This window comes from Phycodurus eques, chromosome 8 (assembly GCF_024500275.1).
Source record: "Phycodurus eques isolate BA_2022a chromosome 8, UOR_Pequ_1.1, whole genome shotgun sequence".
In the NCBI taxonomy this organism is placed as follows: domain Eukaryota; kingdom Metazoa; phylum Chordata; class Actinopteri; order Syngnathiformes; family Syngnathidae; genus Phycodurus; species Phycodurus eques.
In genome coordinates this window covers 10,016,084-10,043,201 of record NC_084532.1, presented here as the reverse complement: position 1 = coordinate 10,043,201, position 27,118 = coordinate 10,016,084, and the positions used below count along the sequence as shown (strand labels likewise).

The window sequence follows — 27,118 nt, the reverse complement described above, 5'->3', positions numbered from 1 at the left end:
TTTGTGCATTGATCATCCACTGAACAAGACAGTAGGAAAACCTTATCAGTATTGGTGACCGGACATCCATACATTGCTCTACCCAACTGCTTTCTTAATCAGCGCCGTATCAGTTCTCAGAACATTGACCTTGCCTTCCCGTGACTTCCTGTCTTCTCTGATTATTGCCCTAAAAATATGATCGCCTGAGGGGGGGCGTGGGGGGTGGGGGGTGGGGGGAGGGTTCAGTGCAGACAGCTTTGCAATTTCCCTCCTAAGCAGTCCTTATTAATATAAAAGGGTGCGGCACGTTGTCACATCAGATTAGGAAGACAGTTGTCACTTGAACTGACCTACATTTAACAAAATAAACACACTGCCCGTAAAATAGCCCAACTTAATACGCAATCTTTGGTTTAAACTCCAAAAGAGATTTACAAAACACCACAATCAGTTGCTCATGAACACCTTCCCTTCCTTCTCCTCACCACCCACCAATACACCAACCATCCAGTCGGTGTGCAAACCGTGCTTCCGGGCCCCGTGGAGGATGAGCGATGGGCCCACGCTCGACTACGAGTTGCTGCTGTCCCCGGCCGGCTCTTCCCTCCCCGGCGGCGCTGGCGGCGGCAGCAGCAGCGGCCCCCCACTGGCCTTGGTCGGGGTGGACGCTGAGCAGCGCACCGCTTTGGCCTTCGTGGGCCTGCTCATGCTCTTTCTGGTCTTCCTGCTCGTCAGGTGCTTCAGGATCCTGCTGGACCCCTACAGTCGCATGCCTGCATCATCCTGGACTGACCACAAGGAGGGGCTGGAAAGGGGTCAATTTGATTACGCGTTGGTGTAGGAGGGGCTCAAGAAGGGTAACGTTGCACATGGATACCATCTGTCACAGCTTTGAATTGAAATCTAAATGTGGACAATGAATCATATTGTGAACACACTCAAGGAGTTTTTTTTTTTGTGTGTGTGTGTGTAAATGTTCATGTCAAAGCCTGGTTTTGGATGATGCGTGTTAGTGTAAATATGAGGCATAACATGACTGCACTCATGCAGACCAGCAGGACCACAAAAAGCCAAAATGACGAAGCTGCACAGCTGCCTTAATCTGACCTCTTGTACGAGCTTGACAGCACACAGCACAGCATCACATGAGCAAAATACAAATATATCAATGAATTTTCATTATCTTCACACAAAGTTTTCAAGTGTGGGACAGTGAGAATATGAAACGGCTAAATGTAACAACAGTTAAATCATTTCCTTTCAAAACATAAAAATGCATTGCAAAATTCTGGTGAAATGTCAAGTCAGATCATTTTTGAATATCCTGTAACACAGTGGGTTCTGAAAATACAGTGGAACCTCCAAAGTTGAACACATTCTGTTCCATGATGCTGACTGACTTCCAATTTCCGAGTTCCAATTTAAAAAAAAAAAAAAAAAAATCAAAGTAGATAATGTAAAGTGAATTAAGGATGTTACTGTCAAGGGGCACTTAAGTCTTGTTGCATTGTTTTACAAAGTCACAGCGTACAATGGAGTAAAAAACAGCCCAGTGAATGTGCACGGACGTGAAACATTTGCTGCACTTTGCTGGTTTGTGTGTGAGGGGGCGGGGCCAGGCGCTCGAGCAGAGTGGAGCACAGACACACAGGAGCACAGCGAGGTGGCAAAAAGGTCACATACATCGGTTACACATTGACCAATGACGATTTTATCGATGGTCTGTTAAAATCGGCCCGATTAATCAGTGGGCCGATTACAGTGGGTTTCAATCAATATTAAGAGAACTTAATAGCTGTAAAACAAAAAAAAAATAAGTAAAACTGCTTTTTGCTACGTTTCTTTTAGGTTGGTAAAATAACTTGTATACTTAATATATATTTATATTTAACTAATTGCATTGATCATGTACTGAGCCAGCAGACGTTAGTTCCATTTCCTTTTCCTCTTTGCCAGCACTCGTTCTGTGGTGGCGTCACTTAAGGTGAAAAAGCCAAACGAAAAGAAGACACACAATAATATAATATTAATCTTGATGCTCACTGAATATATATATATATATATATATATATATATATATATATATATACCTATGGTCTCCACACAGGCGATTTGAACCCGGGTCCTCAGAACTGTGAGGCACAAGTGCCGCTATATATATATATATATATATATATATATATATATATATATAATTATTTTGTATTTTTGTCCCTCTCTCGAGCTGCTGATTTAAGGTTTACATTTGGACAGCTAACATCAGATCATGCCGCTAACACAGGCAAAAATGGCGAGTTTACACTTTAGCAGAGGGCCCTTTAATTCATCAAAGCTGTTACAAAGCATTCATTAGTTATGGGCTCATCAAGGATATCACATGCTAACATTTTTTTCTGGGTGCAAATTGTGTTGATAGACGTTGACCCTTGAATAGCACTGCAACGTCGTGCTTTTAAGGCCACAGGTCGTTCATTTCTCCTTCAATTCTTATCAGTGTTGTGTGTTTGTGTCTATACCTTGATAAGCCATATTGATTCAATATAAATATAAATATATAACCTCTTACTTGCACGCACCGTTTGTGTTATGTTTTTTTTTTTCATTTGCCAGCCAAGTGTGGTGATAAAGCAAAAGCAATCTTTAACTAAAACATTGCTTTATTTTTCTAATCTTGACTCAAGTTTTGGAGTCTCCTTTTTGCAATCTCCCCGTCCTTCCTGATTATGTAAAAGTGCACTGTATATTTTGAAAGTAGTGACTCAGCCATGTCTTTGAGGGAGGCAAAGCTGATTGCTTCTCTGTTTCTTTCTGTTTTGTAATAACATCTTCTAAGACGTGTGTTCTTTGGTTTTGATACTCTGGGTACGATTGGTCAAAAATAAAAATTACAAAAATGTCCTCTTCAGTTGTGTGTTGTTCATTTTGTCCCAGTGGCAACCCGAAGTATATGTACATTTAAGACATGTATGAACGTAAAGCTGACCTGGTTGACAGCTCTTCACCTTTATCCATCCATCCATTTTCTATATCCCAGCTGACTTTAAGGGAGAGCTGGGTACACCCAGTACATATAGACAAACAAACATGAACATTTACTTTCACACCTACGGTATACAATTAACCTAACATTCATGTTTTTGGAATGTGGAAGGCTCGAGCTGGTGAGTCAAACCTCAGAACGGCTAACATGCTAACCGTTAGTCCACCGTACTGCTTCAATTACATTTTCTGTTACAAAAACAACTTGTTTTTAACTGCATAGGAACTATTTTTCAACATTACGGAAGACATAGCCAGGAAACAACACTTAAAAATGTAACCCACAATACTTTATTGCAAATAGTCACTGGACAAAGGTTTACAAGATAACGTGAATCATTCAGATCTTACCAACTGCCAATGACACATTGTCTTTGGTTTTTGTCTTTGCACATAAATGAGCATCAGTATATTAAAAACAATGATTTATTGATTTTCAACTAAGCAATGTGCTGTGTACGGGATGATTGTCACTTTAGCATTCTCTTTTAAAAGGACTGAAACTTCAAAGCCAAGTTGTTTGTTTCTGGCTAATAAAGCACATCATAGTTCAGTGCAAGTGGGTGATGATGCTGATGGCACTATTCAAGTTTGGCACTGAAATGTCAAAAAACAAACAAATAAAAAAACGGTGAGTAAGAGACACAAGGACACTTTCAAGATACAAAGTGTTCCAAGATTTCCAGGTTAGAAATAAACAAAATGGTTATGTGTGATAAACATGGCCTAGGCTGTTGGCCCAGTGCGGAAACCTTGAATGCTCAAAACAAGAATTACCTTTTAGCACCATTATGAGCCAAGCTGGAGGTGGTCAAGTTTGCATTGACGCTTATAGCATTGTATAGACAGTGTAAATTCCCCTTATGCTGACATCAGAGTTGATCATTTTAAATTTAGGATACTCCCTATGAGAACAACAGTTAATAGCAGAAAAAGGCCTTCAATCTACTGTTTGCCATTTGTTTTGGCTGTCTTGAAATTGAAAAAAAAATTTTCACTTAAAAATATACAATTTCGAGAAGCATGATTGATCATGTTTTTTTTTTTTTTTTTTTTTTTTTTTTTTTTTCCCCCAGCACTGAGACAACACAAAGTACAAACAAACACAACAATAATCAAGCCTGGCACAAAATTAATAACAAACGTCACTTTTGCAATCCAGGTTCAAGACTGTGTTCTTTGTACAGCAGACGGGATTTTGTATAGCACCTTTTTTTTCCTCTTTGAGAGAAAAAAATATGAGAAACGAAGAGTATGACCTGACAGATGTTGTTTTTTTCTGTGTGCATGCATTGATACTGTAGTCACTAAAAGCTTGTCAAGACTGGTACTGTTTTGTGAGCTGGTGTAAACAATGGTCGGCCCTCATTAAGATCACAATTCTGGTCAGGTGACCTTTTACCTCCTTTCAGTTGAGACCTCTTAGGTTAAGAATCAATGCACCTTAAAAGGAATGAATACAGAAGTAAACCTGATCTAGCGCCTTTGTAAAAACGGCTCACTGTAGTATTCCCTGCTCATGACGATAGCACCCTCTTTGGTTTGCATGTCAGCAGCGCACTGGGTGAGAAGCACTGAGGTAACCTAACACAACACAACACAAACGCTTATTCCGCATCTGATCAACCTGGAATGTTGTGTCACTGTTGCAGTCCTCTCACACAAACAGCCCCATGACGTGACACAAAAACAGTAGGATGACGTGAGATGTGATGTTTGAAATGAATGTCCCAGAGAGGTGCCATGAAGATGCCTCATTCTTTGTCAGACATCACTGGATTATACTTCAAATGCATCCAGAAAGACAATTATGGCAGCTCTCAGCACTTTTTTTCCCCTCAAAAATCCCCCGTGTTGTGCCTTCTTTTGGACTTGCCTGCCTAGAAAAGTGCTTCATGGACTTGTGTGCCATTATGTCTTTTAAAAGTGCACCTCAATAAATTAGAATATTGTCAGGAAGTCCATTTCGTTGGATCATTTTTAAAAAGATTAACGTCATATATTAAATAGATTCTTAAACACATAGCAAAATATTTTTCAGGTCAATTCTTACCTACTTTCTATATTAAAAAATAATTTTAATAGTTTCTTATGTGATGTTCTAATTTATTCCGATAGTGAATTTGGGGTTTTCATGGGGTTTTGAATTGAATGTCTGAAATAAATTAAGTTTTCCACAATATTCCAGTTTATTGAGATGCACCTGTATTTTGGGGGTAAGGGGGGTGGGGTGCGGGGGGCTATGCACTTCACTGCGATCTGATCCACAGGAGTACTTGTTGTGGAAAAGAATAATGGACACAAGTATAATCATTGTAAAAAAAAAAAAAAAAAAAAGAAAAAAAAAAAGACAAAATCTAAATCACACAAAACATGAACACATGATAACATGAACAGTAACAAAGTGGTGGTAGAGTTGGGCTGATTGACTCAGTCTTTCATAGCCCTTGGTTACCCTCTGCTGGATACAAGGGCGGGTTAAAACTCAAAGGTTCAGGCTTTAAAGGGGGTCAGTCCAGGGGCGGGGCTTGTGAGCGCGCTCAGTGCAGGTGGATGTGGAGCTTGATGCGCAGGGCGTCCCCGATTTCCCCTTGCAGGTAGTCCTTGTCGTGCTGCTCCTCCAGTTGGTTTCGTCTCCGGGGCCCGAACAGAGGCAGGCTGGCGATGTCGAGCCGGTAGGATCCGGCGGGAGGCGGCCTCTTGCCCAGCCTCAGCACGCTCTTTCCGTCGCGGCGCTCCAGCAGTCGGAAGTGTTCGTCGGCGTTGCCGTGGGTGATGACGTAGCGCACGTGGTGCTCCAGCGGCTGCAGGGCAGGCAGCAGCTCCAGCAGAGGTTCTTTGTTGAGGAGCGAGGCCAGAGTAATGTTCATGGGGATGGAAGCTTGCGTGTCCACACTGGCCAGACTCACCGGCTCCTATCAGGGATCAGAAAGATAAGGGAATCAACTTAGACATCTTGATCATCATGCTATCATTTACATTTCAACAGGGAAGTCGCAGAGGCAAATAGTGGAGCGTTCTCACGTGGGGGCAGGGAGCGTCTTACCCTTGTTGCCAAACCAGGTACTGAAAAAAGTCTTCGGACTGCTGATTAGGTCGCCGCTCATTCATGTCGAGCTTCCCCTGACACGTCCTCCTCTCAAAAGGTTTCGCCTTAAGTGAATTATTTCATTTTCCCTCCTCCATTTTGAATCTTTATCTGATCATGTCAGTCAGCCACGTTTTCTGACAGACAGATGTGACATCAGCCCTATGGCAGAAGGCTGGTGCTACGTAAATCCAGCTGGTCTGGGTGCAGGGGGACGGCACCCCAACATGCCCCTATCGCTTGTATCGGAGAGGAGATACTGCGCATGTACTGCGCAGCTTTTAAAAGAGTCCATAAGTAAAGATTGAGCGATGCAACACCTCACAAAACAGACAACACAGATGAACGAAACAACTTTACTCATCATGAACTATATGATATTTATCTTGCTCATCTAAAAATAGATATTTTTATTAGATTTTTATGTTATTATTTCAGTTTTCTTTAGTCTTATTCAAGGTAACTGGTGGTGGGGGTAGGGGAGGGGGGTGGGTAGGTGTGGGGGGGGTGGGGCAGTGCCCTCTAACATGATCCTAATCAGGGAGTGGCTAATTATTTCAGGATGCACTGTAGAAATAAATAATCATGGTAGATGTGATGTAAAGGTTAGCATATGTTCTACAATTATTTTTAAAGTGCCCAAAATGTAAATTATTGTTTTGTTCCTAAATAAATTCAATATGTTTGAAAGGCTTAAAAAACGTGCAAAGACTGAGAAAAATAAAGTACAGTACTAAATTGTTGAGATATGTTTCAAAACTCTTTTTCATCTTCTAAATTTTCCTGATTTTGTAGGCGGGGCTAAAAACTATCCTCGTGACGTCGAGAGGTTTGGCAGTATGAGTTCCCCTGCAATATATAAATACCCCTTATTCTATGCAGTGGCCATTCCACCGAATGGCCACTTCCTCATTCATAATGGACCCAGTTCTACCAGTATAGCGTGCATCCGGCTGTTGCCTCCAAAGGCCGCAACTCACAACGCCTGCACCACAGAATCCCCCTCTCCACTTCCTTCCCCTCGGGCCGTGTCTCGGGTGACAAGTCCCTCCATCGATTAGCAGTCCGCTGATTTTGAATGGAAGCAAAGGTGCACAATGACTCTGCGGCCTGTGCCAGCGTGTGCTGTGTATCGCTCCTCATTTATTAATTCTCCACCTTGCTAATATTAGTCTTTTCTGTTGTGTGTCGAATTTACAATAAAATGTTTTGGCTTGTTTTGTGGCACTTTAAATGAGCCTACCCTAGCAATTGAATATTCTTTTGGTGACTGATGCTGTTTGACTGAGAAAACTCTGTAAGGCAATGGTAGATGGTCTATTTCCCTGCTATCTGACAAATGAGGTTATGATCGCTTGAGCTTGACTTTTCTGTTGTTCGCGTTAACGGTACAGACTAAACAGTGAAAAGGATAGCGCGCTGTAGTCTACATAGCTACAGGAGGCATTCACTCAAACTCACTTCAAACTTCACACGTCAACTTTAAACCTAGAGATGATGGAGGTTGGAGGTGGAGGTTTGGTTCCCAGTCTGTCCCTTTAGAATCTTGCTATCTTCTACCGTTTATTTTAGATTTTTATTATAAGGAAATTGAAAAATCTAAAGGTTTTGGGACATTTCTGGTGGGGTAACCTCAAACACAAGAAGTTGCCATCGTTTCAGTTCAAGTCAGCGGTAGTAACTTGCGTTCTTCCAATCAGAAGTATCCTGGCGCATACTGTTTACAAACATTAATAGTCCTGCTAGACAACTGACTTACATGATCAAGCTCATTTTCATTTGCGTTGCGTTTGTGTCGTCCGTTCTTTCCTCCTCCATTGATCTTACACTCGTAGCAGGCCTCAGGAGACAGACTGTCGTCCTCCTCGCCTTCTACACCTAATTGGCCTGGGAAGCCTGAGCCTGATATACAATGACTACACGGAGACAAAGTCAACACGATCAAAAACATGACATCATACAAATGAAACATTGATATGTATTCATAATCAGCAGTACGGTGATCTAGTGGTCAAATTAAATCGAAACCAGTACAGTGGTTAACTTCTTACTGTTTTGAACAGAACAATTTGTAAGTCATTGCGGAACAGATTGTATGGGACATTAGAAGTTCACTGTATCCCTCGGAGCCTCACCCCTGTCCGGCCCTGTAGAAGCCTCCAGGACAGCCGCACAGGTATCCTCCATCCGTGTTGGAGCAGCCATACATACACGGGTTGCCTCCCATGGAGCACTCGTTCACATCCTGGCAGCCGCCAGCGGACGCCTCGAAGTCGAAGCCGGAGGGACACACACACTTGTAGCTGCCCAGCGTGTTGTAGCAGGAAGCCGAGCCGCACATTGAACCTGCCTGGCACTCGTTCTCATCTGCACAGAGAAGGACACAATATGAATGGAAGTAATTATTCAACCTAAACAAAGCAAATTCATTTAGAATATATAGCACATTTCATATACAAGGTAACTCAATGTGCTTTACATGATTAAAAGCATTTTAAAAATGAAACAGCTGATAAACGTTTAAAAGAAAGCGAAAAATAAAAATACAATTAAAACAGTGTACAGTGCAAGAAAGTGGAAATGCTCTAAAAAGCATGAAAAAGCACACTTGGGGCTGACGTCACTTCTGTTGGCAACTTATTCCATTTGTGTGCAGCATAACAGCTAAATGCTGCTTCACCATGTTTTCTTTGGACTCTGTGCTCCACTATTTGACCCGAGTCTGTAGATCTAAGAGCATTAAAGGGTTTACACTCCATTTGCATTTCTTTCATGCATTCAGGACCTAAACCATTCAGTGATTTATATACCAGGAGCATCACTTTAAAATCTATTATAAAGCTGACCGGGAGCCAGTGTAGAGACTTTAGAATTGGAGTAATATGTTCTGAACCCGAGCTGCAGCATTCTGCAGGAGCTGCAGCTGTTTAAGGCTCTTTTGGGGATTTCAGTCAGAAGACCATTGCAATAGTCAAGTCTACTTGAGATAAAAGGTCTGGTCTGCTTGGCACATGCAAGCCTTCACTCTGGATATGTTCTTCAGATGGTAGAAGGCTATTGGAGGCAATTGATTTGATATGACTGCTGAAAGTCAAGTCAGAATCTATCAGTACACCAAAGTTTCAGACTTGGTCTTTGGTTTTTGAAGAGAGTGACTCCAGGTATTTACTAACAGCAATCCTATTTTTCTTTACTGCCCAAAAAAAGTATCTCAGTTTTGTTCTGGTTTAATTGAAGTAAGTTTAGGCTCATCCAAAAGATAATCTTGTTTTATTGAATGTATTACTTTTAGTAGTACTGCGATTAAAAAGCAAATCTAAAAAACCCACTTGTATGTACATTATTCTAAAAAGATGATGTATTAAAAACTATATAAAGAGAGTGAAGCTAAAATGTGTCAGACAGAAGTTCTTTATGCCTGTACTGTATACATCCACTGGCCAGTTCATTAGGTACACCCGTACAACCTAATGAGAGCTAAAAAAAGAAGAATATACCGGTACTGTAAAACAAACTTTGAAAACATAAAAGCACCTACTTTTGATTGTCACTGTCAGGCACAGTGCATAATCTTTCAAATTTTTACATTCACGTTTTTTTTTTTTAATTCTCATGCATAATAGCAGCAGCAACAATCAATGGATTCAAACTCAAACAAAAATAGAAATTGTGAGCCATACCGCTTATCCTCACTAGGGTCGCGGGGGTGCTGGCGCCTATCTCAGCTAACTCTAGGCACGCCCTAAACTGGTCGTCAGCCAATTGTAGGGCACATATAGACAAACAATCATTCACAGTCACATTCACACCGCCGCCAATTTAGAGCCTTCAAGTAACCTACCATGCATGTTTTTGGGATGTGGGAGGAAACCGGAGTACCCAGCGAAAACGGGAAAAAACCCACGGAGGCACAGGTAGAACATGCAAATTCCACACAAGCGATGCCGGGTTTGAACCCCGGGTCCGCAGAACTGTGAGACAGATGTGCTAACCAGTCCTCCACCATGCCACCCAAATATAAAAACATAATCTCTAAAAACATAAGACCATGTAAACACTCCAGCACCGCTGTGTTTCTAGACCAAAGTGACAAAGTCCTTATACATTTAATTGAATGATTCATTAAATGATTAATGGTTAATATATTTAAAGATAATTAAACAGAATTTATACCGAAAAACAATAACAAAACAATATTTGGTGTTACATGTGATTCATTGGACAATGTATTTACTGTATAGTTCACCAGTCGCAGTTAATTAAATGAAATTAAATGATTACATATATAATACAAACTATGAATATACATACATGTATTAGTCTAAAACAAACTGAGCATGACTAATTTTGTTTAGGCAGAATTCTAGATACAGCACTTGTATTGGATCAAGTGCGACATGCAGGTGTTTTGACCATTACCGGTAAATGTACAATATTGAGACGTCAGTGGGGCTCACCGACACACTGGTTCCACTGGTAGTGCTGCACGTAGCCTTGAGGGCAGCCACAACGGAAACCACCCATCATGTTCTGACAGCCATGTTGACAGCGGTGGTTACTGCTACACTCGTCCACATCTGACAAACGTAAGAGCGTTTGACATCAAAACATCACGTTATCCTGGTCTGGTCACATCCGCCCGACGCCTCACTAAGGGGTCACTTACCTTCACACTCCAGGCCCGTGGTGTCCAAAGAGAAGCCTTTAGAGCACTCACAGTTGAAGCTACCAGGAGTGTTGACACAAGAAGCCTGAGAACCGCACACACTGTTCTGACCCATGCACTCATTGTTGTCTGGAAAATCAGGATAGATTGGTAACTATTTCATTCTCCTTTATGTGTGCAAAAAGGATTTACAGTAATCTTCTAGATACCAATGCAGGCCGTTTGATGCTGAGTGAAGCCGGGAGGACACTTGCAAGTGAAGCCTCCAATGGTGTTGACACAAAGGAACTGGCAGTTGTGTTGCTTGGTGGAACACTCGTCCAGATCTTAGCATGAGAGAAGAAACACTGCATTAAAAGAAATGAGCCCAGCCCTCCGCCAAGCCTTCGGCGAGTGCACATGCAACATTTGTGAGTGAACAGCTACAAGAAACACTTCCAAGTGAACGTGTTACTGGAATTTTCCATTGAAACTGGGCCTGATATGAATTTTAAAAAGTCTTAATTTGACAGGACTCAAGCAATAAAAAGCAACTCTTTTTATTTGAATAACGGTGTACTGTTCCAGAACGAAAGTTGTATTATTACTGGGAACAAAACAAAAATGTTAAATGAATATACACACATAATATTATGGTGCTAAAGTTGTAATATGGCTTGTAAAACAACAAATAAAGAATAAAGATGTACTCTTAGGGGATTAGAGTTGTAAAATTACTAAAGAATATTGCTCTTTTTAATGGGAATAGCATCATTCTGTTACAAGACTAAAGTTGTAATATTACTAGGAAAAAAAAAATCATTATTTCAATGAGAATACGGTCTGAATATTATAGTTCTAAAGTCTAAATATCCATCCATCCATTTTCTGTACCGCTTTATCCTCACTAGGGTCGTGGGCGTGCTGGAGGGAGCCAATCTCAGCTATCTTCGGGCAAGAGGCGGGGTACACCCTGAACTGATCGCCAGCCAATCGCAGGAGTTGTAATATCATTTAAAAAAAATATTTTTTGCCATCATTTTTTTGCATATTATTTTTTACAAAAATACAGTTATAACATTAAGAGAAAAACAATATGATGACTATTCTTGTTGGATTAGGACGTTTTTTCCTTTGAAAAACAGGACTTTTTCTCTACGCAATTATGAGTTTGTTCAAATAATATTCCAGAGTTCTGATTATTTTTAAATCCTCTCTGTTTATATACATATATGTATTTAAATGTCATCAAGGTGTAGATTCTGTCCCAATCTTTCTAAGACGAATACCTACTCAACATTAAAAGAGATAATGATGAGTAGGGATAATGAAAAGGTTAGACCAAATGACATGCTATGAATCTTTGTTTGTACCTTTGCAGGTCTTTCCATCAGGCTGCAGGCTGTATCCTCTTGGACAGGAGCAGAGGTAGCTACCCTCTGTGTTTTTACACAGGAAGTTACAGGGCTTGGGAGACAGCGAGCACTCATCCATGTCTGTAACAGCATTAAATATAAATGAGGACTAGAAAGCAGGGATGCTGTAGCATAACCAAAGCCTTGCTGAAAATTTGAAAATGACATTCTAGATCAGGGGTGTCAAACTAATTTTCGCTGCGGGCCACATTGTACTTATGGCTTTCCGCGCAGGGGCGTCATGACTGCGAACACATACAGTAAATGTACAATTGCCTCATGTTATTCCATATACACACACACAAAAAAATCGATAAATAGCTATGTTTGAAATCAGAAGCCAGTAAAAAGTTGGGAATTCAGTTTATTTTGAAATGCGGGTTGGTAACAAAAATATTTGCAATTGCTGATTATTATTTTATTAAGGAATATTATTATTAGCAAGGAACGTGAAGTTGATTTGCTTTCGCGGGCCACATCAATTGATGTGGCGGGCCCCCAGGCCTTGAGTTTGACACCTGTGTTCTAGATAGAGGTAAGCCTTACCGACACATGAGGTAGCAGTAAAGTCGGTCTTGTATCCGACGTTACAGTGGCAGCGGAAGGATCCGATGGTGTTGATGCACTGACCGTTGCTACACAGATCTGGCAACACCTGACACTCGTTGATATCTGGATGGAACGATGCAAGAAAAAGAGACCAAGTCAAACATTTCTAAACATTTTCCACAAATAATGAGAGTTATAACCTGTAAAACTCAATTCTTTTTTTCTTCATCTTTTTGAGAAGGGAAGTAAAAGTGAACTAAGGTGGTTGCACGAGTATGCACACCCGCTTATAAGTGGGATGTGGCTGTGCTCGGAATTAACCAATCACAGTCAAACTCATGTTAGATAGGAGTCAGCACAAACCCGCTACTCACCCCTGGCATCTGTGGTGTAGCCGGGCCCAAGAGGGCACATCTTCTTGTACTGGACGGTGCCAGGCAGCGGGCAGAGCTCACACTGCGAGCCCCAGCCCCGACCCGTGTTGCAGCAGCACTCGGACTTGGTCACGCTGTTTCTGTTGGTGGACGACTGCTGACACATCGTCTGCAGGACCTCCATGTAACAGAATCCCTTACGGTTGTCTGGAGGAGGGTGGGGAAAAAAAGAATGACTCATGCTTTTTGTGGCTTTCAACTCGATTTACTTACAACGGCTTCTCCTTTACAATGTTTTAGAGTAGGTAATCAATGTCTTACCAATGCACTCAGTTGCAGTGGAACTGGGCTCAAAGCCATCATTGCACTCGCAGCGGTAGCTGCCCACAGTGTTGATACAGCGTCCGTTCTTACAAATGCCAGGCTTGGCTCTGCACTCATTCAAGTCTGCAAGTGCACAGAAGGACATAGAGCTATGACCCAGATACATGCACGGTATACAGTCCATCTCAAAAGCATCTACTTTTAATCATCACACACATTTTATAATTGAATTTCTGCTTAATTCAATGCAGACGCTACCAAATTTAAGATTGGTACTAAAAAGGGTCCTCAGGTTTGGGGATGCACTGTGTGTTTATGGGGGGGAATGGGGATGGATTCATGAGGTCCGCGAACATATTTAAGTGCCTGCGATAATCACCAGCTCAATCTGTATTTAATTGTCTTTTTCCAAGTGACAATGCCGTCACGCACGGCCTCACTTCAAGGGAATGAATGAATTTAGCCGCTTTGAATGGTGGCGGGCACGGTGGACGACTGGTTAGAGCGTCTGCCTCACAGTTCTGAGGACCGGGGTTCAATCCCCGGCACCGCCTGTGTGGAGTTTGCATGTTCTCCCCGTGCCTGTGTGGGTTTTCTCCGGGTACTTCGGTTTCCTCCCACATCCCAAAAACATGCATGCTAGGTTAATTGAAGACTCCGTAGGTGTGAATGTGAGTGCGGACGGTTGTTTGTTTGTATGTGCCCTGAGATTGGCTGGCAACCAGTTGAGGGTGTACCCCGCCTCCTGCCCGAAGATAGCTGGGATAGGCTCCAGCACTCCCGCGACACTTGTGAGGAGAAGCGGCTCAGAAAATGGATGGATGATGGCGAATAAAGTCAGCTGTGTTTACGCTCACCGGCTCCGACAGCACCTTTTGTTAATTACGCCGGCTGTGCCGTGCCTGAAAATAGAGCCCTTTGTATGAGGTCATGTGACTGCCTGGCTCCATTTGACCAATCAAATGGAGCCAGGCAGTCACACGTCACGAATAGTTCCATTGGATTGGTGAAAGTCATGTGTCAGCGCACAAGGCAGAGCCTATGACAACCAAAATATATGGATTGTGCAGGCAATAAGAGATTAATAAAAGTAAAAGTAGCGAGCCGAAATCATCTCAATGTAATGGAGTAAAGGTACCATTACTTCTTTACAAAAATACTCAAGTAAAAGTAAAACGTATGTTGCATTAAAACTACTTTGACAAGTAAAATGTATCAAAAAAATTACTTTCGTAAATGTTTCATGTTACTACGCACCTCAGTGCGCATGGCGTACAGCGCATTTGTTAAATCTCTTGAAAACAGAAACAGATTTTCTCACCCATGCATCCCTCTCCATCAGGGCGGCGCTGCATGCCAGGTGGGCAAATGCACATGAAGGTCCCGATCAGGTTCTTACACATCATACCCTTGGAGTCGCAGTCATCCATACCCTCGGAGCACTCATCTTGGTCTAATGGGGGAAGGGGGGGCGGGGCATTGGCAAAAGGCCAATAGGTACATGGTCATCAGCCAGGAAAATGTTCTTTACATGAGTACATTTTTACAATCTTTTCTCACCTCTACACATGCGCTGGTCGTCTCGCAGCACGTAGCCAGCTGGGCACATGCACTCATAGGAGCCAAAAGTGTTCACACAGCGGAAGGCGCACAGCAGAGGATTTTTTGAGCACTCGTTGATGTCTGCAGACAGGAAACGAGTGGTGTAATTTAACATTAAGGAAAGCGGGCGGAACACACTGTATAATAGTAATAATAATAATAATAATAATGTGGATGGCTGACCTTCACATGTCATCATGGGTCCAGGTTCAAAGCCCTCCTGGCAGGAACATTCAAAGCCTCCCACCACATTGGTGCAGGTTCCATTTCCACACGGGTTTCCAATGGAGCACTCGTCCGTGTCTGCAAAGGACAAGAGTGGAGATCATTCAAAATCTGTACATTTGCGTGTTGCCCTTTTTTGGCATGGAAGGATAGGCGGTTACTTAGGTGGGTGTTCAAATGGGACGCAATACTTATTACTTTGAGGCACTCGAGCCATGTGTAAAAATGTATATTCATCTAGTGTCTCTGATGACTGGCTAATCTAATGATGAGTCTAATGATGTACCGTAATGATGAATATTACACAACATTGCAGCCAAAATGCAGTGTTTAACAACAATTTAGAAACCAAGCAGTTAAAAAAAAAGAATAGCACAATCATTACTCAGCGTTGGAAGATTGTTGCATTTTGTAGAAAATAAATACAATAATAATAATAATAATAATAATAATAATAATAATAATAATAATAATAATAATAATAATAATAATAATAATAATAATAATAATAATAATATGTTCCTTGGTATGCCGGCACGGTGGACGACTGGTTGGCACATCTGCCTCACAGTTCTGGGGACCAGGGTTCAAATCCCGACCCCGCGCGTGAGGAATTTGCATGTTCTCCCCGTGCCTGCGTGGGTTTTCTCCGGGCACTCCGGTTTCCTCCCACATCCCAAAAACATGTGTGGTAGGTTGATTGAAGACCCTAAATTGCCCGTAGGTGTGAATGTGAGTGCGAATGGTTGTTTGTTTCTATGTGCCCTGCGATTGGCTGGCGACCGGTTCAGGGTGAACCCCGCCTCCTGCCCGAACATAGCTGGGATGGGCTCCAGCAGTCCGCTGTTAAGAAAATGGATGGATGGATGAATGTTCCTTGGTATATATTGAAATTGTTATTTTTTTAAATATTTTTTTAACCTGTCCTGTTCACCTGCATGCCCATGCAGAATGGTGGATCTGTATGCCTTTTGTGCTGGAACATGTTTTTCTGTGCAACAGGGGGGGTTTGAAATAGTTCCTCTACTTATTTCTTTAGTTTTTTAATCATTCTGTTGTTTATTGAAAATGCAGCCGGACAGAAAAGGGTTATCGGGCATATATTGAAATTGTTTTGCTTAATTGTGACAAATTTCTGCTGAAATGTATCATTAAATGGAAGTTAATAATAGAACCAAGTTTTTTTTTTTTTTTTTTTTTTTTTCCTCAAATCAAAATACAAACTAACCCACCGACACAATTAACTCCAGTGTAGTCCAGGTTGTATCCAAAGGGGCATTCACAGCGGAACGAACCATCTGTGTTGATGCAAATACCATTCTGGCAGATACCCGGGTTATCCAGACACTCGTTCATATCTACAGGGGGGGGGGGGAAAACAGTTTTAAACCTATGTTTTACAATATTCCATCAGATTGGCTTATTCTAGTTCTCTGATGTAGCACGCACCCTCACGAGCATCACCAGGTCCGGGCAGTGCTCCGTGGCCGTAGGGACACAGAGTGTTAAAAGCAGCTGGAAAACATGGAAAAGGTCAGTTTCATTATTTTACAAATGTCATCATGCGCATAACCTTTTTAAGCCTCTTCACATATTTCTTAAGGTTACATAAAAAAAACAAAAACATTATTTATTAATGAATGTTATGCAAATGTATGGATGTTATGTACCGTAAATAGTATGACTCTCACACACACTACTGAATTTTTCACTCATATTCAGTATTGTAATATGCTCACACGCGACTGAAACACTCTCACGCTACTGATTTTTTTTCACTCATACCCTACTGAAAGGCTCTCAAACATATTACTGAAATGCTCTCATGACCACTAACACTCACACGCACGACTGAAATTTCTTTCTTTCACACAGACCACTGAAACACTCTCATACAAAACTTAACACTATTGAATTTAATACATTACATAATATATTGAAATGTTCGCATTTTATATGAGCATATATCTCAGTATGATGTGTGAAAGTATTCCGGTTGTGTGTGTTGAGAGCGTTTGTCTCATCTATGTGTGATTTCAGTAGTGTATGGAAGAGGATATCACTTGAAAAGGAAGTCTTTCCAGTTTTTCAAACTAAAACGCGCCTCTTCAAACTAGTTCACCTCACTAATGTCTGCCTAACAGCCTTCAAGTAGCTTCACTGAATCAATAGCATTACTTCACAATACACTGGTCTGGTGTAAGCGGAGGCCATCCAGAACCTCGTCAAATGAAAATTTGGTGCTTCATTTCTGTAGTCTTATGAGAGCATATGGCTTCATTACAACTGTGTGAATATGTATATGCATGTGTGTTACGCACCTTCGGTCTCTCGGGGGCACAGCTCGCAAGGAAGCCCCCAGCCCTCCCCAGGCATCTTGCTGCAGCAGCACTTGGCCTTGGTGGTGTTGAAAGCTTTTGGGACAGAACACTTTCCTATCTCGAATTTGGTGAAACAGAAACTCTCTCGGGTGTCTGTCGAAGAAGATAGGAGAATGAATGGGATCATGTGGCAATATTTAATGGTTAAAAACAACAGATACAGATGTTCATCTACACCAGGGTGAGCCACATCATCAAGAGTCCTGTAACATTTATTGCATTCAATTAGAAGGTTTTTTATTTGTAGCTGAAATTGGCTTTATGTATGTATGTATTTATTTGTTTCTTTGTTTGTTTATTCATCTCATTAAGTCATTGGTTAAATAAATGATGGCAAATAATGAGATAAAAATCATTCTGAAAATACATTTTTATATTTCACACTTTATTAAAGAATTGGATATTTCATAATAATTAAATTAAATATAAATACAACATTCGAATATGATTGTAAATAATAATAATAATAAATATGTATTGTTATTTTATTATTAAAATAAACAATTGTACATATTTTACTTACACATCATTTTTTTTTTTTTTTTTTTTTTTAACCTCATCTATGACTGACCTGTCCCATCTGTCCATTTTAAAGATCAAATGTCATCCGGTGTGTTTTGCCCACTCCTGAGCTACACCCACTGATGACAACTAAGAGTTTGTCTTACCATAACAACGGCGCTTGTTGTCAGAGAGCACGAAGCCCGGTTGGCAGGTGCACTGGAAGCTGCCGGGGGTGTTGGTACATGTACCGAACTGGCAAAGATTTGGTTCCACCTCACACTCATTAATATCTGGTAAGGCATGAGGACATAAGACCATGGTGTAAGTGGTGAAGGAGAGAATATTTTTTTGTGTGTGTGCTAGTTGCTACTATAAGTGTTCATGTCCGTCCGTGTCTTACCAATGCACTGGTCATTCTGCACCTCATAGCCCGGAGGACAAATACATCTGAAAGATCCATCCAAATTCTGACAAGTTCCTGGGGAGCATGTACCAGGCAGACTCACGCACTCGTTGATATCTGGAGAAAAAAGTATGGAATTAAAGCCATAATCCGCAACTATTTCTTATTAATAAAAAAAAGTAATTTTCACCGAAGCCACTACAAGACGACAGAATGCAGATTAAGCCAATCAGCTTCTGACACATCTTTCTATATTTTCCAATATTTATGGTTTTACAGTATACTTATTGACTATTTTACAGAGGCGTGGACTCAAGTCACATGACTTGGACTCGAGTCAAACTCCACTCATGAATTTGATTACTTTAGACAAAATGTTACAAGACTTCGACTTGAAGAGCAATGACTCGTGACTTTATTGGGACTTGATCCCTTTGACTATAAAAGACTACTTTCACCAAAACACAAAGAGAAATGAACACTGCATCTCTCGCTAGCTCTCTCTCTCTCTCTCTCTCTCTCTCGCTTGCTCTCTGTTGCCCAGTTGTGTGTATGTGTGAGAGTTGCGGGCACTGCATCTAATCATTAATAATTACTGTAGATCACAGTTTTGATAGGATAGCATTCAATCAAATTATACAGCAATCAACGAAGAAGAAATGGTAATGAATGCGCCAGTTTGAAAAATTAGTTGAAGAAGTGAAAACGTGATACCAAATATAGTGTTGTTCGGCTACAGAAGCTACGAGGTGGCAAACAAAAAAAGAAGTGTAGTGTGGCAAAACATGCGGGTCATGAATACGGATGGAGAGGCAAAAGCATCAAACTTCGTTCGACATCTGAAACTGCACAAAGAACAGTAAGTAGAGGTGGTGAGCACTGGAGCAGTGTCCTGTCTGCTGTCCTATAACTCATTCACATGACCTGTACCTTGTGCAATAGTATATGTTTTAATCCGATTGAATTCAAAAAGTGAAAGTTATTATAAATATGCACTACACACACTCAGAGTGAAATATTTCATTAAAAAAAAAAAAAAAACCTAAATTCATTTTAAAAAAAAATAAAAACCTAAATTCACCATCTCTAGAAATTAGTGTATTACGTAAAAAGCAATTAATAAACATTGGAAATTATTTTTGATGTAGAAATTACGCAGAAATGTGAAAGTATTTTCCCAATTGTTTAATGAATCTACATAATAGATGCATACTGAAATGAATGGACTATGCTACCGTATTCTAATTTCTGGAGATGTGCAAGTGAAAGGCGTATATACTGTAAATAGTCTTGTGCATGGCCCTTTCTATTTAGTACTTAATATTTTATATTTTTGTAAAAATTCGATATCTTAAGTGTGGCTATAAGGGATTTTCTGACGACTGTTTAATATGCTTGCATCTTACAGATATAAAGAATACCAGATGAACAAAAGCATCACCAATGAACCACAACAGCCTACATTCACCCAATTTCTGGACATTCGGGTAGGGCATTACAGTATGAGCCAGCCACAACAAAAGGCGATCACCAATGCAATATTGTCCAACTTAATTATTGATTGTAACCTGTACCTGTCTATTATGGAAAACAAGAGCTTTCGGCACTTTCTGACGGTACAGTAAGTACAGCCCACTGAGTTGCACAACACTCAGATCAAAAGCAGAGCATCTCGCTGCAGAGAGACGTTTAAAAAATAAAAACTCAACTGAGCAGCACTATTCATGCTTCGGTCGTTGTGGACATTTGGTTTGAGCGAAAGATGAGGGGGTTCCTTGGAGTCACTGTGCATTGGATAGAGAAAGATGCACAGAGTATACAGCTGAAGTCCAATCTCTTGGCCTGCAACTGCTTCAAAGGCTCAGACACAGCTGAAAGAATACGTGACCAGTTTGAGGCGATATGTGCTGAATACAACATTAAAAATAAACTGGACTACATAAGTGACAACGCTGCTAACATGCGCAAAGCATTCACTGTGTGCTCATGATTACAATGACGAGGATCGTCTTGATGACCCAGATTTCTGGCATGACCTATCCCTGGAAGACCAGCAAACAGAGGATGCGGCTATGGCAATGAAACAGCGCTTGCGGTGCTTTGCGCATACTCAGTTAGTGGTGAGAAATGGCATGAAAGAAACAGAAGTGGGAATTCCTTCTCTTTCAAAGTTATCAAAACCCAGCCCACTGCTTCATACAAGCACAACATTAAAAGATGACTTTGATGCTGAATTTGGGGAACAGAAAAGCAGTCCTGCTGCTGTCAACACAAGATGGAACTCAACACTGAGGCAAGTGTAGGCAGTTCTGCAGTGTGATCATCTAAAGCTCTGTGCTGTTCTGGAAAGGTCTGGGCACAAGTAGTTGTCAATCTCAACACGGGAGTGGAATCTGTTGAAGACGTTTGGTGAAGCAACTGATTTGACACAGTGAGAGAAGGTAGTCCCTATCAGTGCTGTTGTTCCATCTGTCTTGTCCTCCTATCACCACCTTGAGAAGTTGAAGTCTGAGGTCAATTTCCTGAGCGGCATGGTCAGAGGTCTCCGAGCATCTCTGAACAAAAGATTTCTTCCTCAATTTGAAAATGGCCAGGACACAAGATGGGGTCACTGCTCCCTCTGCAGACCCAATCTATCTCAAACCAGCTGTCTTGGATGCATCTTTTTCTTTGTTGTGGGTGGAGCCCCATGTGATGGTCAATCGTGATGTCAAGGCAGAGGTGGTACAATGAGTTAATATTATTGGGTTTAAAGTAACTACTTTTTTCTCACAATCTGATCTCATTGACTGCAAGAATAATATTTTTTTACGCTTGATCTCCAATTCTAATTATAATAAGGGGTCTTTTGTTTCTGTTAATTGCCACAATCGATCCTGCAAGATGCAGCACAGACAGAGCAACCTGTGCCTTTTGTTGATGAAGAAGCGCAACAGGAGCTTGGACAAGGAGAAGAAGGGCTGCTTGCTACATACTATAAAAGGTAGAAGGTAGGATGTGGGGACCACTGCGTCACTACAGCTAAGTCACTACTTTGACATAACTGCTCTTTTGTTCTGGGCAATGAACATGAAGACTCTTTCTTCACTGTTCCGAGTGGATCATTAGTGTGTCGGCTGTGCCTGCATCCAGTGCTCTTGTGGAGCGGGTTTTCAGCTATGGTGGCACCATTCTACGGCCCCATCGTACACAAAATGAAAAACGACGTAGCGGAAATTATGTATTTTACCTACAAACGGGCAGACCCATATATGGACAGTGTGCAGGTAGACTAAGCCACAGAGAGAGGAGAAAGCATGCGGGATTGGAAGGAGGAGGAGTAGGCCGGAAAAGCATTTAGCCCACGTCATATTGAAGCGACGAAGGCTTTGTTGTTATGCTGAATTCCAGCAGTAGGGGGTGTCAGAAAACACAGATTATAGTTTAAATATACAAACTTTACGTGTTTTATTAAACTCATTAATCAGACTTACCAACACAGTTTTTCCCATCAGGTGTGTTCTCATAACCTTCATTGCAGAGGCATTGGAAGGAACCCAATTCGTTGATACACTGTCCATTCCTGCACACTTGACCCTGCAGGGCACTGCACTCGTCAATGTCTACAAGGTGAACATTTAGGGTTACACTTTTAATGTATTCATATGTATAAACTGCTTTCAACAGTCAGTGTTGTCTTAATATTTGCAAGGTCAAGCTATTGCCACATTTTCTAATTATTTATTCTGTTAAATCTCATGATCTTGTGGTCGCCATGAGCTGTGACCACATCAGCTAGAAGCGACATTGGGAGACCATATTTTGTAATCCGTACCCATGCAGTCATTGTTGTGGGTGAGCTCGAAGCCAGGGAAGCACAGGCAGTTGTAGGACCCTACAGTGTTTTTACAGGTACCGTTGCCACACGGCTGTCTGTCGCACTCATCAATGTCTGAAAAATACAAAAAAGAATTGTGACTTAAACTCAGCAAAGGAAAACAAAACAGTCATACGATGAGTTGTGGATCATCCCTCTCACCCATGCACATGGTCTGGTCTGCAGTCGCCTTGAAGCCATTATGGCACAGACACCGGTAACTGCCTTGGGTGTCAATACACTCTCCATGGCTGCACACGTTAGGAATCTCCTGGCACTCGTTGCGGTCTGACAGAGTGAAGGACAGGGACAGCATGAGTGAATGCTGAGAGACAAGCATTCTGACAATGCTGGAGAACTCCATGAAAAACAACAACAACAACACAAGAAACACGTACATACATAGAGCGTACATAGGATATCAAGGTAAGAATATGGTTTAAAACTCATTAGTATGTCACAGCAGTGCCAAAATACCATAACTGTTATTAAGCCTCCAATCTGATTACTTTGATGTCATACCAAGACTGCTCACAGTCCATAGGGAGCCTATTTGCATTGTATCTGTGCATTGCTATGATAGTCTGTAGAGCATTAACTAGTACTATATACGTATACAGTAACTACTACACAGTACTATCCCCGCTATTTGAACCCCTCTGCGACGCCCAAATATTCACCAAGTTGGATCTACGGAACGCTAGCACCTCATCCGTATCTGAGAGGGGGATGAATGGAAAACCCCTTTCAACACCCCTCTCGGACACTTCGAATACCAGTTCGTGCCGTTTGGATTGACTAAGGCCCCCACTGTCTTTCAGACCTTCATTAACGACGTCCTCCGTGATATGCTGAACCATTTGTTTGTTTTGTCTATTTGGATGATGCTCTCATTTTCTCCTGCTCCCTTGAAGAACATCACCATCATGTACGCCAATTCCTCCAACGCCTCCTTGAAAACCGCCTGTATGTTAAACACGAAAAATGTGACTTTCACTTCTCCTCCGTATATTTCCTGGGCTACGTTATCTCTAACGGACAACTACAACCCGACCCTGCCAAGATCTAAGCCATCGTTAACTGGCCCACTCCCACACCTGCAAAGAACTTGAACGTTTCCTTGGATTTGCCAATTTCTACCGTGATTCATCCGTAATTACAGCAAGGTCGCAATTCCCCTCACTAGCCTCACATCCACCAGCTCCCCCTTTCAGTGGACCCCGGCAGCATCCCAAGCATTTAGTCAACTCAAGACCCTGTTCACCAGTGGGCCCATTCTTCAGACAGAGTCCAGGAAACTCACTCGGCATTTCATTGGTCCCCTCCCCATTACCAAGATCATCAATCCCACTTCCGTCCAATTGAAGCTTCCACAGTATCTGAAAATTCATCCCACATTCCACGTCTCTTTGCTGAAGCCTGTCTCCACCTGCGCTCTAAAGCCTGCCTGTTCCCGGAAATCCTTGCCTAAGTATTGCGGCCTCTCCTAGCGGTACCACGGCCCACATTATGTCAAGTAAGCTATACTCTTCCTCCCTTCCCTTCTTAACTCTTGTCTCCTCGTTCCCAGTGCTCCCGTGTGTTCCTGACCCACGTCATTTCTGCCACCAAGCCAGCCACCTGTTCTGTCCACTGCCTGCCACCTGTCCACGCCACGGCCTGCCAACACATCCAGGACCACCTCCGTAATCTTTCCTCAATAAACTTCATTATTTTACATCTGCCTACGCCTGCTCTTGGGTCCAGCTACTCCCCACACGTGACAAAATCTATCAATATTAATCAATGGTTAAATATCATCATAGAATATATTGCAGTATGAAAAATAAATGCGGAATGAAAAAACAAAAAGAAAATCAATCAATTACATAATTACATCGTTGTCCCGTCACCCTTCTTCAACATGCTGAACGTAGATCTTTGATTCGTCTGCCTGTGTAGAGTGCCATCTGAGATTGACAATATTATATTGCAAATGTAAAAGTCAAGTTTTGCCTTCTATATTCTTTGTTGATGATGTTTTAGTTGTCTTTTTCCCCATTTGTATATTTACTTTTTTTCTTTTTCACACTTTAGAGTGATTTCCACGATGAAAGGGCACATGCATGGCTCGGGGATCTTCTCTTCTAGACACTGTGCTTGCTGTGCCGGCATCTGCGGGGGCGGGATTTTCTTTATTCCTTCCCGGCCTTTCAGTGGAGAGGACGGATAACTGGGCGGGCCTCCCGGCATGCGCCCGTGGTGGATTCGCTCATATTCCTGATGAGCTGGGGTGATGCTGGGTTGGGGCCAACTGGCGTCCGCCTTGCTTCCCCATTCCGGCTGCTGGTGGGGGGCGGTGGGGCCCCCTGTCCCTCCTTGGGCCTGCTTTCTCATCTTCTCTCCGGTCATTGCCTCCGGCAGCGTTGGGCCCCTGCGGCCAACTCTGGGTGGCTGGTTTCGGGGCGCCTCGGGTGGGCTGGTGGACCACCCTGGCTCCCTCTGCATGGGTGGTGTGCCTTAAACTGGGCCGCTCTCGGGTGGGCTCCTGGGCCTGACCCTGCCTCTCGGCGGGGTGCAGTGCGGTCCTCACCCCCCACGGTACAGGTGCAGGAATTACAGGACACTTCCGAAGGTTATTGTGCATGTGAGATGGTGCCAATTGACGATGTCTGCAGTTACATACCTCCAGGACTTATTTGTTTGGTGTGGGGCCACTCATTGATTGGGATAAATAACTCATAACTCTGCAAACTTCCTGGGTATCCCCTCACTTGCACTCTGTTTCTATAGATGTTTAGAATTTACATAACCACTCTCAGCACACTTAAGTTGTACAGCCGGGTTCACTACCTCTGTCCTGCATGCTTCCGCTCCTGTCCAGTCCTGTCCGATATTATCCTGTCCTCCCTTCTCGGGATGTAGCACTATGGCCCCTTACACAATGATGTGTTTTCTGCCACTACCCTTTAATACTTTGTTCTGTCCGACTGAAATGTTCAATACAAATACATCAAAATAGAAAGAACCACAGTGGAGGCTTCAAACTCTACTGTGACACAATAAAACTGATCCGGCATAAAAGGGATACATATTCTTTCTGCTTGACATAAAAGCCAAAAAGGACAATAATAATAAAAAAAGGCTTCCAGCATTCACACACACCTTGTAAGGAAATAACTGCTACATAATCAAAGACAAAACATGATAACAGTTTTTTGGGGTTGAAGAAGTGTATAAAATCAGATTTACAATGACATCAAAACCTACTCTAATAGTTAACTAAATGTGACAATCCCTTGGTTGATGTTTGAGAAATCATTAGAACTTGTTGTTAGTGACGTTCTTCTACACTTGCTTAAGTGGTGATAATCAATGATTATCACTACTTAATTACCAATTATCACCACTTGTTTTTGTGTGTTGACAAACACCAAGCAGCATGCACTCACCCACGCAGGCCCCACTGGGGGACAGTTTGAAGCCTGGAGAACACTCGCAGCGATAACTGCCAGGAATGTTGATACACTTGGCGTTACGCTGGCACAGATTGTCCCCGCTGTTACACTCATCAATATCTGTGCAGGATTCAAACACAACATCAACATCGAACATATGCACTACTGCTTTTTCGACTATCTATTATTTTACAAGGTTACCTTCACAAATGAGCAGTATGTTATTATAGCTGAAGCCCATTGGACATTCACAGCGGAAGCTCCCGATCTGGTTGATGCACACGCCATTGGCACAGATACCAGGAATCTCCCGGCACTCATCAATATCTGCACACAAGGACATCACAGGATGGATGGATGGATGGATGGATGCATGTCAACCAGTTTGATGTTATCCAATGGAAGCCATGCAAGCACATATTTTTTACATGTTCAACAGGATGTTAAGCACTTGTACAGTACCTATGCCTTTTTCAGAATATGGGCATACAAGTGCACAACCACGGTGTTTGTTGTTACTTTTTTCTGGCCTCTGAATAGCTCAATTGCAGTTCACAGCTGGTAGATTTGACAAAACTATTATTAGGGCCACACTTGAAAAGAAAAAGAAAATTACACAAGGAGATTAAAGTTGTAATCTTGTGAAAACAGTTATGTATAGTTCATATTTTCAATATTAATGTTGTAATATTACAAGAATAACATTTACAAAACAATACAATACTTAGTTGTTTTTTTTTGTTACATAAACATGACATTATATCAGTAACAAGAATGTTTAACAATTCTTGATTGAAATTAGTAGATTGAAACCCACTGGCTGTTTAATGCAGACGGTGGCATTATTTGTTTGGGCAGATTTCAAAATTTTTTGTTTTACCACAAAAATGGATTTTATTCTTGTAATATGAAAACTTTAATCATAAAAAATATACTATATACTCTTCATTCTCGTATGATTACAACTTCTACTACTTCCTAGGATTTAACTAGGACGAAAGCAATTGCAATGTTATGTCAAGTGTAGTGACATGTATAATTATGACCTTACCAATTGGCTTGCCAGTGTGGATGTCAATGATAAAGCCAGGGGCCTGGTTCCCACAAAGTAACTGATACTCAGCTGAAACACAATAGGATGGGTGCAAGATTACCACAAATGCATCATATTTGTTTCTTATGCCTCTATCAGACTATAAGACAAATTTGGGGTTTCACGATGGCACTATTTCAGACGAGCTGCCATAAAATCTTGCTGGATCTCGCTCAGACAGTGGCAACACTACACGGCATT

At 41.8% G+C, this 27,118-nt stretch overlaps 2 protein-coding genes across 2 annotated transcripts in view; one reads left to right on the top strand and one right to left on the bottom strand.

Annotated features, from left to right (window-relative positions):
- Positions 1–241: 241 nt before the first annotated feature.
- Positions 242–2,550, top strand: LOC133406382 (cortexin-1-like). Its single transcript, XM_061683954.1, has one exon. The coding sequence runs from the start codon at positions 440–442 to the stop codon at positions 821–823; it is 384 nt and encodes a 127-aa protein (XP_061539938.1). The 5' UTR covers positions 242–439; the 3' UTR covers positions 824–2,550.
- A 2,838-nt stretch (positions 2,551–5,388) lies between these two features.
- fbn2b (fibrillin 2b) overlaps positions 5,389–27,118 on the bottom strand; it is a 95,566-nt gene continuing 73,836 nt past the window's right edge. Inside the window, 24 exon segments of the mRNA XM_061684150.1 lie at positions 5,389–5,936; positions 7,869–8,025; positions 8,245–8,476; positions 10,567–10,686; positions 10,776–10,904; positions 10,985–11,101; positions 12,128–12,250; positions 12,716–12,841; positions 13,093–13,299; positions 13,414–13,539; positions 14,738–14,869; positions 14,977–15,099; positions 15,202–15,321; positions 16,476–16,601; positions 16,693–16,758; positions 17,565–17,717; positions 18,293–18,418; positions 18,529–18,648; positions 22,005–22,133; positions 22,346–22,462; positions 22,550–22,675; positions 25,819–25,944; positions 26,026–26,151; positions 26,876–26,947. Coding sequence (XP_061540134.1) covers positions 5,562–5,936; positions 7,869–8,025; positions 8,245–8,476; positions 10,567–10,686; positions 10,776–10,904; positions 10,985–11,101; positions 12,128–12,250; positions 12,716–12,841; positions 13,093–13,299; positions 13,414–13,539; positions 14,738–14,869; positions 14,977–15,099; positions 15,202–15,321; positions 16,476–16,601; positions 16,693–16,758; positions 17,565–17,717; positions 18,293–18,418; positions 18,529–18,648; positions 22,005–22,133; positions 22,346–22,462; positions 22,550–22,675; positions 25,819–25,944; positions 26,026–26,151; positions 26,876–26,947 — 3,374 coding nt within the window. The 3' untranslated portion in view covers positions 5,389–5,561.

Excerpts from the sequence above, each read along its gene's own strand:
- LOC133406382 (XM_061683954.1), top strand. The coding sequence starts at position 440 with ATGAACACCTTCCCTTCCTTCTCCTCACCACCCACCAATACACCAACC.